General features: G+C 46.6%; 1 protein-coding gene across 1 annotated transcript; it reads left to right on the forward strand.

Annotated features, from left to right (window-relative positions):
- The first annotated feature begins 4,581 nt into the window (after nt 1-4,581).
- Nucleotides 4,582-6,422, forward strand: LOC138370351 (zonadhesin-like). Its single transcript, XM_069334699.1, has 2 exons — nt 4,582-4,600; nt 5,614-6,422. The coding sequence occupies exons 1-2, from the start codon at nt 4,582-4,584 to the stop codon at nt 6,420-6,422; spliced, it is 828 nt and encodes a 275-aa protein (XP_069190800.1).
- Nucleotides 6,423-15,069: the final 8,647 nt, after the last annotated feature.

Raw genomic sequence — 15,069 nt, forward strand, 5'->3', positions numbered from 1 at the left:
GATTGTAAAAGGATTGTGAGTGACCCCCATCACTGGTTCCTGTACATTCACACTCACATTCGTCAAGCCGGCGAAGAGTCATTTCGTACCCAACATATATATATATATATATATATATATATATATATATATATATATATATATATATATATATATATATATATATATATATATATATATATATATATGTAGTCACTGGTAGGTTGGTTAATACCATGATTTAAGCTCCTATTACCCGGAGCCTCGTTCTTGAAACCTCTAGTTGTCTCTTGAACAACAATGGTGTCAAAACCGGATGTACATGTAATATATTTAGAACAATCTTCTCTCGTACATAGAGCAATGAAGCGCGTCAATAACTGGGCAAGTACAACTCAAACCCAACTTGCAGGCATATACCTTGCCACGACATTTTTAAAAGACAAAGGCAGTGGCCTTATATACTGTGACTCGCAGAGTGCACTCCTGGCACTGAATGCACATAGTAGTGACACCCAGAAAATAGTCAGTGATATTCGAATGAATGTTTTAGCTGCTAAAGAAAACAGATTTGAGATTAAATTCCTATGGATACCATCACATGTTGGCATCTCAAGGCATGACACTGTTGATGGTGTTTCATTAGCAGTGACGAAGAGAATACTTAAACAAATATCTAATGAAAATCTCACCGACCTAACAAATTCACAAAGACCTGAAAGTTGTAGCATTAAATATTATGATAGATATCGTGAGGAGACATTCACATATGGGACTAATAGAGCAAGAACCCGGCAATGTGATGTTATAGTGGCCAGAATACGCCTGGGATATAGACGTATCTGGCAGCTTTCTCAACACCCAAATGTCGAGTACACAATGTGTCAACTTTGTGAAAGAGAAAACATGCACTCTCTTGAACATTATATTGTAGAATGTCCCATATTGACTGACTTTCGCCCTCCTGGGCTGAGGTATGCTGAACTCTGTAACTACTATATGAGTACTGGAACACTTGATGATATATTGGACTTGTACCCAAGATTAACCATGTAATGCATCTGTTATGTAATATATGTGATATAATTATAACCTGAGCTTGTAAAAGCATCTTAATCACATTCAGTGGTTAATTACTTAATAACAGACTCGTTTCTATAGCAGTTATCTTACCCCTGCCAAAGTAGGACAGACAAATATATGTATATATATAATATATGTGTATACAGGGCACTTGTAAACTGGTCAGAATGGCATTTCACCTTTGTAAATGCACAATAATGCCACTATGTAAAAAACACACCTCGAACACTGCATATGTAGGGCAGATGTAAATCTGTGTATTTATGTATTCATGTATGTAGGTTAGATTAGCATTTTATAGCACTACAATCACCTGTGGTTGATTGTTAAATAAACCCCTGAACTATATGTTTAACACATCTCTCACCCTGTCCATGGAGGACAGAAGAAAATGTAAATATGCTGGTTAGCATTGTAATTGTCTGGCCACGTCTGTGGTAGAAAATAATATTAATAAAAATTAATAAAAAAAACCTCCAATTTTTCTGGCCTCCTTCTTCCTCCCCACCCCCAACGTCCCACCTATCCAGGTCTCTATCCCCTATCCCTTCCCCCCCCCCATCCCACACCTTCACACCCATCCCATAATTGCTCCCTACCCTCCCTCCCACCTCAAAAAAAAAAATCCCCTTCCCTTCATCGCTGTTGTGGTGTTGATAGCCGGAACCTCGCTAACTGGTAGTTAAGACAAGACGAACGACCTTGTTCGGCAGTTATGACCAATTACCTGGTTAGATTTACTCCTCCCCCCCCCAACACCCCCCCTACCCCCCCCCCTCTTGCCAATCAAGCAACGAAGCAAAACTGAACTAATGGTGATTATGACGTCATAGAAATGCATGGTGTGTCTTGTTAAATAACTGAATATAATAATAGATATTAATTAATAATAATAAAAATGAAGAAGTTACTGCGATTTCGCTCTCTTAATTAACACGTAATCAACAAGTTCTGATAATCTATACACAACACCTGCGATAATTGGCGCTGCTAACGCTAATTATTCCCGCCATTTATCACCCGTTGTTAATTACCCCCCCCCCCCCGATAACCTTGTTATCACCTGTGCTACTAACTGCCTTCAGAGGTAATGATTCATTTCGGTAACCTGTTCTCTCGTCTAATTATTTTGGGGGTGGAGGGTAGAGCGACGGTCTGGCGTCAAGCAGGTCAGAGTTCAATCCCCTCGATCGTCCACAAGTGGTTGGGGCGCCATTCCTTTCCCCTCCCTGGTCCTGTGGTCCTGGGTTCGATCCCGGGCGCCGGCGAGAAACAGTGGGCAGTTTCTTTCACCCTATGCCCCCCTGTTACCTAGCAGTAAAATAGGTACCTGGGTGTTAGTCAGCTGTCACGGGCTGCTTCCTGGGGGTGTGGAGGCCTGGTCGAGGACCGGGCCGCGGGGACACTAAAGCCCCGAAATTATCTCAAGATAACCTCAAGATAACCTCCCCCCGTCCCATCCCAAATCCTTATCCTGACCCCCTTCCATGTGCTATATAGTCGTAATGGCTTGCTGATTTTTTCCTGATAGTTCCCTTCTTGTTCTCTCTCTTTCCCCTTTCCTTCCTTCCTGTTTATTCTCTTTCATTCTCCTCCCTCCCTTCATGTTCCATGTCCTTTATCCCTCCCCCCTTCACTTCCTGTTCCCTCTTCATCCTTGGAGAGAGAGAGAGAGAGAGAAAGAGAGAGAGAGAGAGAGAGAGAGAGAGAGAGAGAGAGAGAGAGAGAGAGAGAGAGAGAGAGAGAGAAAGAGAGAGAGAGAGAAAGAGAGAGAGAGAGAAAGAGAGAGAGAGAAAAAGAGAGAGAGAGAAAGAGAGAGAGAGAGAGAATAAAGATAGTATGAAATCAATCTCCCAACCACCACAGCTGCCTCGATCACTTCCCTACAGATATGAACCCAATCCCCACAAATACCAAAAAAATTACCTACATAAAAAAATAGAAATAACAGCTATAACAAACCCAAAATCCTAAACATATAGATAGAGATAGATAGATAGATAGATAGATAGATAGATAGATAGATAGATAGATAGATAGATAGATAGATAGATAGATATAGATAGATAGATAGTGAAGAATTACTAATGTTTGAGGTGGTCAAACACCTTCATCTTGACCGCCTGGCAGCTTGTCAAGGATTATCCAGGGTTAATCCTATATGCCCACAGCATTAACCGCCCCGCCCCCATTCTTTGACCGCCCGTCAACCATTCAGGGGTCAAGTACCAGGTCGAGGCCGCAGAGGGAGAGGTCACGGCAGCTCAGGTCACCTTCCACTTGTGAGAACTTGAAAGTTAATTGGGATTAATTTGTCGGATTTGTGTCTCAGAAGGATATAATTTTATTCTGTGGTGAGGTGGTGGGGGGGGGGGAGGGAGGGAGGGTGAGAGGTTCTATATATCGCTATATATGGGGGTGCATTGTTGACTTTGGATTCATCATGTTATTGTGGTTAGCATTGTGCATGTGTAGGGAGCTGGACGTTCGGGTCAGTTATAACACTATACTTGTGTTATCTTGAGGTTATCTTGAGATGATTTCGGGGCTTTGGTGTCCCCGCGGCCCGGTCCTCGACCAGGCCTCCACCCCCAGGAAGCAGCCCGTGACAGCTGACTAACACCCAGGTACCTAATTTACTGCTAGGTAACAGGGGGGCATAGGGTGAAAGAAACTCTGCCCATTGTTTCTCGCCGGCGCCTGGGATCGAACCCAGGACCACAAGATCACAAGTCCCGCGTGCTGTCCGCTCGGCCGACCGGCTCCTGGTGTTCATTAATTCATGTATCAAAATCTTTATCCATATTTGTCCAATGTATATTTTTATGAAAGCAGGAATGTTATATAAACACAACTAACATATTCTTACAAGTTCCCCCCGCACCCTCCGATCCTGTGGTCCCGGGTTCGATCCCGGGCGCCGTCGAGAAACAATAGGCAGAGTTTCTTTCACCCTATACCCCTGTTAGCTAGCAGTAAAATAGGTACCTGGGAGTTAGTCAGCTGTCACGGCTGTTTCCTGGGGGGGGGGGGGGTGGAGGCCTGGTCGAGGACCGGGCCGCGGGGATACTAAGCCCCGAAATCATCTCAAGATAACCTCAACCTACTTGAAGCCTACCTTGCCTGCTCCTCCAAAGGTAACACCACCACTTGCCCTACCTATAGGCCCTTCCCTATAACTTGGACCCTACCCCAACCTATCTATGTCTTACCTGCTCCTCCAAAGGTAACACCCCCACCACTTGCCCTTCCTTAAGACCCTTCCCTATAACATGGACCCTACCCCAACCTACCAGAAGCATGTCTTACCTGCTCCTCCAAAGGTAACACCCCCACTTACCCTTCCTGTAGCCTCTTCCCCATACCTTGTACCCTACCCCAACCTACCTGGATCCTGTCCTCCGGGAGATCAGTCTTAAGAGACAGCATCTCTCTGGCGTAGACATCAGGGTAGTGGGACTCCTTGAAGGCCTTCTCCAGCTCCTCTAACTGGAAGGAGGTGAAGATGGTCCGGCTGCAATGATAAGAGATAAGAGAGGTGAGAATTGTGTGTCACGACCTGTAGACCAGTTCTGGTCTATTGGCCTAGATTTTGTAGTCAGGATAGATGGTTATGGAGTATTGAGGCTTGATGAGAGAGAGGGAGAGAGAGAGAGAGAGAGAGAGAGAGAGAGAGAGAGAGAGAGAGAGAGAGAGAGAGAGAGAGAGAGAGAGAGAGAGAGGAGAGAGAGAGAAACAGAGAGACAGAGACAGAGAGACAGAGATACAGAGAGAGAGACAGAGAGAGAGACAGACAGAGGCAGAGAGAGAGACAGACAGAAACAGATAGAGACAGGGACAGAGAGACAGAAACAGATAGAGACAGAGACAGAGAGAGATGGAGACACAGATACAGATAGAGACAGACAGAAACAGATAGAGACAGAGACAGAGAGACAGAGAGACAGAGACAGAGAGACAGAAACAGACAGAGACAGACAGAGAGACAGAAACAGACAGAGAAAGAGAGAAACAGAGACAAAGCCACAGAGCCAGACACACACACACACAGAGAAAGAGAGACAAACAGAATACACCAAATTCAACCATAACACGATTTTTTAAAAATCAAAATCCAGGGCTTCATGTTAAAAGGTCATAAAACTCATGGAGTGCAAACTGCGGTTTATTTTTACTACTGAAATTACCATTGATTGCCCGCGGGTGCTCCCCCCCCCTTAACCCCCCATCACCACTAATGATGGGGTAGTGGTTAATGCGCGCAATACAGTGATGGGAAAAATGTCCTCCCTCCATCTGAAATCACACAAGATTTACAGGCCTATATTAGGCTCTGGATAGCCCCCACAATCCCCTATCCTCTGGGACTGGGTGAAGGGGGGGGGGGGTAAGTGATGGGACAGAACAGGTGAAAGAAAATGGTGCAGAATTGTGTGGGATATAGTGAGCTGTCCGCGTTGCTGACACGCTGTGCTAAGTTACTAAATTGTTAGGAAGTTTGTTTTCTTCTGTGTAGTATTTATCTGTATCACTGATCTCTCTGTGATACAGTGCCCTGTCTCAGTGATACAGTGCCATCTCCCAGTGATACAGTGCCCTGTCTCAGTGATACAGTGCCATCTACCAGTGATACAGTGCCCTGTCTCAGTGATACAGTGCCATCTACCAGTGATACAGTGCCCTGTCTCAGTGATACAGTGCCATCTCCCAGTGATACAGTGCCCTGTCTCAGTGATACAGTGCCATCTACCAGTGATACAGTGCCCTGTCTCAGTGATACAGTGCCATCTACCAGTGATACAGTGCCCTGTCTCAGTGATACAGTGCCATCTCCCAGTGATACAGTGCCCTGTCTCAGTGATACAGTGCCATCTACCAGTGATACAGTGCCCTGTCTCAGTGATACAGTGCCATCTCCCAGTGATACAGTGCCCTGTCTCAGTGATACAGTGCCATCTCCCAGTGATACAGTGCCATCTCCCAGTGATACAGTGCCATCTCCCAGTGATACAGTGCCATCTCCCAGTGATACAGTGCCATCTCTCAGTCATACAGTGTCATCTACCAGTGATACAGTGCCCTGTCTCAGTGATACAGTGCCATCTCCCAGTGATACAGTGCCATCTCCCAGTGATACAGTGCCATCTCCCAGTGATACAGTGCCCTGTCTCAGTGATACAGTGCCATCTCCCAGTAATACAGTGCCATCTCCCAGTGATACAGTGCCATCTCCCAGTGATACAGTGCCATCTCCCAGTGATACAGTGCCATCTCCCAGTGATACAGTGCCATCAATTACTATTTATGTTATTGTTTACGAACCATCCATGTGGTCGCCCACAATATTTGCGCCTAATTAGGCTAGGCCTAGTTAAGGTTAACTGTGTAATTAGATTACGTTTGGTTAGATTAAGATGATTAGCGTAGGTTAGTCTAAGTAATTTATTATCAAAAGAAGGGGCTAAGCCAGAGAGATTATATAGAAATATAGGGTAGTCTAAAATACTTTTGATTTGGTTACATATCTTTGATCAGGCTTTCTCTCTCTCTCTATTGTACGTTTATATGAATTTATTTGATAAATTCGTGTAGATTTAAACTTTTGTTGATACTTTGCGGCGTCTAAGAGGCGGATTTGTTGTCAAATGCGGATTTGTTGTCAAAAACGCATTCCTCCGGATGCACGAGTAAGAACACAACAACAGCGCCAGAATGTACACATTCCCGCCGCCAAAATTGCACAGCTTTCTTCACATTTTGGCGCCCAATAACAAAGCAAGAGTTGTATAGAGGCACAGCTACCGAGGCGAAAGCTATGTTGGTTCACTGGTTCGGTATCGCCTCCTGCGGCATCGATACCAGGGTTCGATAACCCAAGCTTCGACCGTTCCATGCTGATTACGAGCAAGCAATACACGAGCCTCGGAAGGGGAAAAAAAAGGGGGGGGGGATTCAATGCCACAGGCAAATAATACAACGAAAGGGTCGTAGTCATTTGTATATTAACCAGACCTTAGACGGATTCGAACCCTAAGCAACAGGATCCCCCCGAAACCCATTCGAAACATCGCAATGGGTGATGTTCGAATACTTCTCGAGCAGATGACCTCAGTTCGAATCAGTTCGAATCGCAAACTACAAATATCCTCCAACAGAACCTAATATAAGTCATAATATATAATTATATGAATATATATTTGAGGAAAAAACGCGATTTTCAGTCTTTTCAAATTGTTGAATGTGTGAGAGTGGGCTGCGTGAACTTGGGACCGCGCAGACCATGGATAGATTGCTCAATACCCAGCTGCCCCTGGCTGACCTGGACGGTAGAGCGACGGTCTCGCGTCATGCAGGTCGGCGTTCAATCCCCGACCGTCCACAAGTGGTTGGGCACCATTCCTTTCCCCCCCCCCCCTCCGTCCCATCCCAAATCCTTATCCTGCCCCCTTCCCAGTGCTATATAGTCGCAATGGCTTGGTGCTGCGTCCTGATAGGTCGTCCCCTTGTGTCCAATACTGTCCTGGACAGTGTCTCGGGTCCTGGGGATTATGGCACCTCGATACTGAGGTCGCGGGCTGTGAGGGATGAATATCTTGGAGGTGAGAGGTGAGGGAAGTGAGGGAAGTGAGAGAGGTGAGGGAAGTGAGGGGTAGCAGTAATGTCCGCTAAGGGGAAGGCAAGATGAGGGAAGTCCTGATTGGGAGCGTGTGTGTGTGTGTGTGTGTGTGTGTGTGTGTGTGTGTGTGTGTGTGTGTGTGTGTGTGTGTGTGTGTGTGTGTGTGTGTGTGTGTGTGTACTCACCTAATTGTGCTTGCGGGGGTTGAGCTTTGGCTCTTTGGTCCCGTTCTTGTGTGTGTGTGTGTGTGTGTGTGTGTGTGTGTGTGTGTGTGTGTGTACATTCACCTAGTTGTGCTTGCGGGGGGGTTGAGCTTTGGCTCTTTGGTCCCGCCTCTCAACTGTCAGTCAATCAACTGTTATTAACTACTATTTTTTTTCACATACATACAGGAAGCAGCCCGTAATAGCTGTCTATCTCCCAGGTAGGTATTTACTGCTAGGTGAACAGGGACATCAGGGGTGAAAGATAGTCTGCCCATCTGTTTTCCGCAGGCGCCCGGGATCGAACCCCGGCCCACAGGATCACGTGTCCAGCGTGCTGTCCCTTCGGCCCACTGGCCCCCCCTGTGTGTGTGTGTGTGTGTGTGTGTGTGTGTGTGTGTGTGTGTGTGTGTGTGTGTGTGTGTGTGTGTGTGTGTGTGTGTGTACTCACCTAGTTGTGATTGCGGGGGTTGAGCTCTGGCTCTTTGGTCCCGCCTCTCAACCGTCAATCAACAGGTGTACAGATTCATGAGCCTATCGGGCTCTGTCATATCTACACTTGAAACTGTGTATGGAGTCAGCCTCCACCACATCACTTCCTAATGCATTCCATTTGTTAACCACTCTGACACTAAAAAAGTTCTTTCTAATATCTCTGTGGCTCATTTGGGCACTCAGTTTCCACCTGTGTCCCCTTGTGCGTGTTCCCCTTGTGTTAAATAGACTGTCTTTATCTACCCTATCAATCCCCTTCAGAATCTTGAATGTGGTGATCATGTCCCCCCTAACTCTTCTGTCTACCAGCGAAGTGAGGTTTAATTCCCGTAGTCTCTCCTCGTAGCTCATACCTCTCAGCTCGGGTACTAGTCTGGTGGCAAACCTTTGAACCTTTTCCAGTTTAGTCTTATCCTTGACTAGATATGGACTCCATGCTGGGGCTGCATACTCCAGGATTGGCCTGACATATGTGGTATACAAAGTTCTGAATGATTCTTTACACAAGTTTCTGAATGCCGTTCGTATGTTGGCCAGCCTGGCATATGCCGCTGATGTTATCCGCTTGATATGTGCTGCAGGAGACAGGTCTGGCGTGATATCAACCCCCAAGTCTTTTTCCTTCTCTGACTCCTGAAGAATTTCCTCTCCCAGATGATACCTTGTATCTGGCCTCCTGCTCCCTACACCTATCTTCATTACATTACATTTGGTTGGGTTAAACTCTAACAACCATTTGTTCGACCATTCCTTCAGCTTGTCTAGGTCTTCTTGTGTGTGTGTGTGTGTGTGTGTGTGTGTGTGTGTGTGTGTGTGTGTGTGTGTGTGTGTGTGTGTGTGTGTGTGTGTGTATGTGTGTGTGTGTGTGCGTGTGTGTGCGTGTGTGTATGTGTTTGTCTGTGTGTGTATGTGTGTGTATGTGTGTGTGTGTGTGTGTGTGTGTGTGTGTGTGTGTGTGTGTGTGTGTGTGTGTGTGTGTGTGTGTGTGTGTGTGTGTGTGTGTGTGTGTGTCTGTGTGTGTGTGTGTGTGTCTGTGTGTGTGTGTGTGTGTGTGTGTGTGAGCGTGTGATGTAGTCCTTTGCCATGCAGGCAGATACCAGCCAATACAAGCTGTTTAATCGATAGCCCGCCCGAGTCACCTCTTGCCACCCACCACAGTTCCCTTGGCCGCACACACCATCACAGGACAGTGAAGATTGGACTGGAGTCCAATCTTCTGGACTCCAATAGACTGGAGTCCAAACACCCTCCCCTTGTTACACAATGGCAGCCAATGATAGTGTTGGGATCATGGATAGGTTACCTAACGCTGTCAATTAGCGATGAGACTCAAGTTCTTGGACCCCACCTTCTGGAGAGCTGTCTCTCGAGAGACGGTTCTACCTTTTATGGACGGTGATGTTGTGTTTTAACACCACTGTTTCACTAATGTGTATTATGCATGCCGTGATCATATCCCCCTCTGTTGCTTCTCTCCTCGAGATGTGTGTGTGAGATATTGAGTCTTTTTCAATTTCTTTGTAGCTCAAAACCATCACCTCAGGTTCCAGGCTTCTTGCAAGGCTTTGCACTATTAAATGCTACGTTTAAGGCATCAGGAAGAGCGGATTCCATGCCGGTGCTGCGTAATATAGTGCTGGAAAGTTTATAGATTGTGTAAATTGTTTTGAAGAAAAAGAGTATTTCATAAGGTCTTTAAAGGAGTTCTAAGTTTGCGAGCTTCGCATATCCTGCTGATGCTATCCGGGTTACATGTATTCTGAATTTTCTGAAATTTTATCTACCCCCAAATCTTATATATTTCGAACGCTTGTAATTACCATTTCCTTAAGGTGTAGATTACTTTTGTTTCTCTTCCTTCTGTTTTCCCATCTTATATTTTGTAAGAGGATAACAGAGTACCTCAGCCAGTTTCTTCAGTAATCACGGGGATATCTGGGGGTGTCCCCTACTGCTCATGTGGCTTCTAACTCCTCCAGGTGTTCTTCAAGAGAGATTAATACACCATCTAAAGTGGGTTCTGGCTGTCTCCTACCCTGAGTCTCCCACGATAGGCCTCCCAACCTAGGCCTCCATCCGAAATCTCCTCCTAACGTACCCTAGGTCTTCCTCCCTAGGTCTCCTACCCTGGGGTCTAGTTTCAAGAAACTCTTGGCACCTCAGGTTGAATTACTTTCCACACCTCTTGTTCACATGGGGTTAGGTCGTGCTAACGTACCCTTATCCTGGCCAGAGGACCTAAAACAGAAAACGGGACAGTATGTCAATTTCGCGAGCCGCTTCGATTTTCTAGTACGACGAGTTTTGGTCTTAGGGAGAGAGTACGTCAAAATGCGACGCTCTATTAGGCGGACGGATTGGGTGAGAGGGGGAGGGGGGATTAGGGGAGGGAGAGTGGGATGGCGGGGGAGAGAGAGAGAGAGTGGGGAGAGAGAGAGGAAGAGTGGGGAGGAGGGGAGAGAGAGAGTGAGGAAGGAGCCAGTGTGTGCTCTTACTCACATAGTGTCATACTCAACACCACAGTGATGGAACAGCAAACTTCTTAAATGGTGGTTAAGTAATTTGTGACCTTGTTAGCTGGCGGGGAAGGAAGAGGGGGGAAGGGGGAGAAGGGAAGGGAGATTGTAGACAAGGGAAGGGGGGGAGGAGGAGGGGGGGGGGTTGTGGGAGAGGAAGAGAGTGTGTCCAAAAATGTGGTAAAGGTTTAAATCTTTTTGGGGGGTTGTCACCATAGAATATTGCCCCAAGGGACAAAATATTACTTTCTGTGGAGTTTCATGCATTTGTCATCATTTTTAGCGGTAACTCAACACACTTGTGTGTGTGTACTCACCTATTTGTACTCACCTATTTGTACTCACCTATTTGTACTCACTTATTTGTGCTTGCAGGATCGAGCATTGACTCTTGGATCCCGCCTTTCCAGCCATCGGTTGTTTACAGCAATGACTCCTGTCCCATTTCCCTATCATACCTAGTTTTAAAAGTATGAATAGTATTTGCTTCCACAACCTGTTCCCCAAGTGCATTCCATTTTTCCACTACTCTCACGCTAAAAGAAAACTTCCTAACATCTCTGTGACTCATCTGAGTTTCCAGTTTCCACCCATGTCCCCTCGTTCTGTTATTATTACGTGTGAACATTTCATCTATTTCCACTTTGTCAATTCCCCTGAGTATTTTATATGTCCCTATCATATCTCCTCTCTTCCTTCTTTTCTCTAGTGTCGTAACATTCAGTTCCTTCAGACGCTCTTCATATCCCATCCCTCGTAACTCTGGGACAAGCCTCGTCGCAAACCTCTGAACCTTCTCCAGTTTCCTTATGTGTTTCTTCAGGTGGGGGCTCCATGATGGCGCGGCATACTCTAAGACGGGTCTCACGTAGGCGGTGTAAAGCGCCCTAAAAGCTTCCTCATTTAGGTTTCTGAATGAAGTTCTAATTTTCGCCAGTGTAGAGTACGCTGCTGTCGTTTTCCTATTTATATGTGCCTCAGGAGTTAGATTAGGTGTTACGTCCACTCCCAGGTCTCTTTCTCGAATCGTTACAGGTAGGCAGTTCCCCTTCATTGTGTACTGTCCCTTTGGTCTCCTGTCACCTGATCCCATTTCCATAACTTTACATTTACTGGTGTTAAACTCCAGTAGCCATTTCCCTGACCATCTCTGCAACCTGTTTAAGTCCTCTTGGAGGATCCTACAATCTTCGTCTGTCACAACTCTTCTCATTAATTTTGCGTCATCCGCAAACATTGACATGTATGATTCCACTCCTGTAAACATATCATTTACGTAAATTAGAAAGAGGATTGGTCCCAGCACCGATCCTTGAGGTACTCCACTTGTTACTGTTCGCCAGTCCGACTTCTCGTCCCTTACCATTACCCTCTGGCTCCTTCCTGTTAGGTAGTTCTTCACCCATACTAGGGCCTTTCCGCTTACTCCTGCCTGCCTCTCAAGTTTGTATAGCAGTCTCATGTGCGGTACTGTATCAAAGGCCTTTTGGCAGTCAAGAAATATGCAGTCTGCCCAGCCTTCTCTGTCCTGCCTTATCCTTGTTACTTTATCATAGAATTCTAAAAGGTTTGTTAGGCATGATTTCCCTGTCCAGAACCCATGTTGGTGCTTGTTTACAAACCCAATGCTCTCCAGGTGCTCAACAAGTCTTAGCCTAATTATTCTTTCAAGTATTTTGCAGGGGATGCTTGTCAGTGATACGGGTCTGTAGTTAAGTGCCTCCTCCCTATCACCTTTCTTGAAAATCGGTACGACATTTGCCTCCTTCCAGCAACATGTGCGTGTGTGCGTGTGCGTGTGTGCGTGTGCGTGTGTGTGTGTGTGTGTGTGTGTGTGTGTGTGTGTGTGTGTGTGTGTGTGTGTGTGAAGGCAAAATGTGAACACACACAAACCAACGAAACATTCACAACTCCTACAGCTATGTATTCAGGTCTTCCCAGCGAGAGATCTTCGTCTTGGTGTCAGGGGAAGACTTTCCTGTATTCCAACACGTCCTGCAGAAGGAGCTGTAGTTGATCCTGACGTCTATGTAGACTACTGTATTCCTGTATTCCGGCTACTGCATTTTAAACACAGCCGTTCACCAACAGCCTGACGACCCGCTACTGTTCCCAAGTCTCTGGATCTGTCGTTCAGGAAACTGTCAGTAAGATCCATCCATTCAGAAAGGTTTTTGGATCAGAAATCAAATTTGGTTTCTGTCAAATCAGAAACATCCTTTCTTTTTCAGAAAGACGAAATAGCTCGTCTTCCCCCATCATAAAGGTCAACTAGGGACGACAAGGCAACTTGTCCCTAATCCCTAGCATCCCTAGGGACTTTAAGGGAAGGATATCATCTTGTGGGTCTGCTAGAGACTTAATTTAGGGCCTAATGTAAAGCCGAATAGTGACTATTTCCCCCACACACGCCTTTCTCTTCTCCGCTGCTGAACTTGAACTGATCTCTCAATAGTCAAACTTTCAGATTGTAGATGACTTTCGACATGCATCGTGCATGGGGGATGGACCCTGGGAGGGACCTGGAACCGAATTTCTCTTACAAGATTCTTACCCAAAACAATTATAGATAATTCTAACAATTCAGGGTAACAATTCCCTGGATTTTTAGATTCATTTAGAATCTAAATTGTTAGATTCCAAGAATGTAACAGTTCTTTGGTTGTGTTTCAGCGAGATGCTGTTCACCTGTTCACCTAGCAGTAAATAGGTACCTGGGATTTAGACAGCTGCTACGGGCTGCTTCCTGGGGGGTGTATAACAAAAAGGAGGCCTGGTCGAGAACCGGGCCGCGGGGACGCTAAGCCCTGAAACCATCTCAAGACAACATCTCAAGAAACCTGCATGTTAGAAATGATTTCGTGGAAAAATTCCCCAATAGTCTTCCACATTCAGGCTTTTCCAATGACCCAGGAATCGTTTCAAGAACAAGATGTCTGATCCAGAGAAAGGCCCTCTGACATGTCATGAACACGGCGCCAATCATAACTTCAAAAATGATTTTGGAGGCCAGCAAGACCCAGATGACTGGTGCCAAGTCCTGAACCAATTAACACACACACACACCTCCTCCTCCTCCTCCATTGCCCGAGTTGTAACTTGTCGCCGTGTCAAAACTCGAGGCTTGAACAAGGTCCTCAATGCCTTAATTATTTTCCAATCAGGTCGGGGATCAGATTTTCATCCCGTTGGTCGGGTTGAATAACCTAGCAAGAGAGAGATTGACGGTGGACAATTCAAGATCCCGCGTTCAAAAGATGGCTACCTAAACCTAACCTAACCTTCGAACTTAAGACCAACATGAGCTCTTGAATCTCTGACTCAAGTGTCAATCACTTCACTGTCATCTCGTAGTCAGAGATGAGTTCACCTCCTGACTATGAATAGAATCAACAGGAAGCTACATCCCCGCTCCTGTGCCAGGTAAGTCCACTACGGGCTCACCATAGCCCGTGCTACTTGCCCCGCTCCTGTGCCAGGTAAGTTCACTACGGGCTCACCATAGCCCGTGCTACTTGCCCCGCTCCTGTGCCAGGTAAGTCCACTACGGGCTCACCATAGCCCGTGCTACTTGCCCCGCTCCTGTGCCAGGTAAGTCCACTACGGGCTCACCATAGCCCGTGCTACTTGCCCCGCTCCTGTGCCAGGTAAGTCCACTACGGGCTCACCATAGCCCGTGCTACTTGCCCCGCTCCTGTGCCAGGTAAGTCCACTACGGGCTCACCATAGCCCGTGCTACTTGCCCCGCTCCTGTGCCAGGTAAGTCCACTACGGGCTCGCCATAGCCCGTGCTACTTGCCCCACTCCTGAGCCAGGTAAGTCCACTACGGGCTCACCATAGCCCGTGCTACTTGCCCCGCTCCTGTGCCAGGTAAGTCCACTACGGGCTCACCATAGCCCGCGCTACTTGCCCCGCTCCTGTGCCAGGTAAGTCCACTACGGGCTCACCATAGCCCGTGCTACTTGCCCCGCTCCTGTACCAGGTAAGTCCACTACGGGCTCACCATAGCCCGTGCTACTTGCCCCGCTCCCGTGCCAGGTAAGTCCACTACGGGCTCACCATAGCCCGTGCTACTTGCCCCGCTCCCGTGCCAGGTAAGTCCACTACGGGCTCACCATAGCCCGTGCTACTTGGAACGTTTTATTCCCAGTAGCTGAATCTTAAAACAACAACAAT

Source organism: Procambarus clarkii, chromosome 4, assembly GCF_040958095.1.
Source record: "Procambarus clarkii isolate CNS0578487 chromosome 4, FALCON_Pclarkii_2.0, whole genome shotgun sequence".
Classification (NCBI taxonomy): Eukaryota; Metazoa; Arthropoda; class Malacostraca; order Decapoda; family Cambaridae; genus Procambarus; species Procambarus clarkii.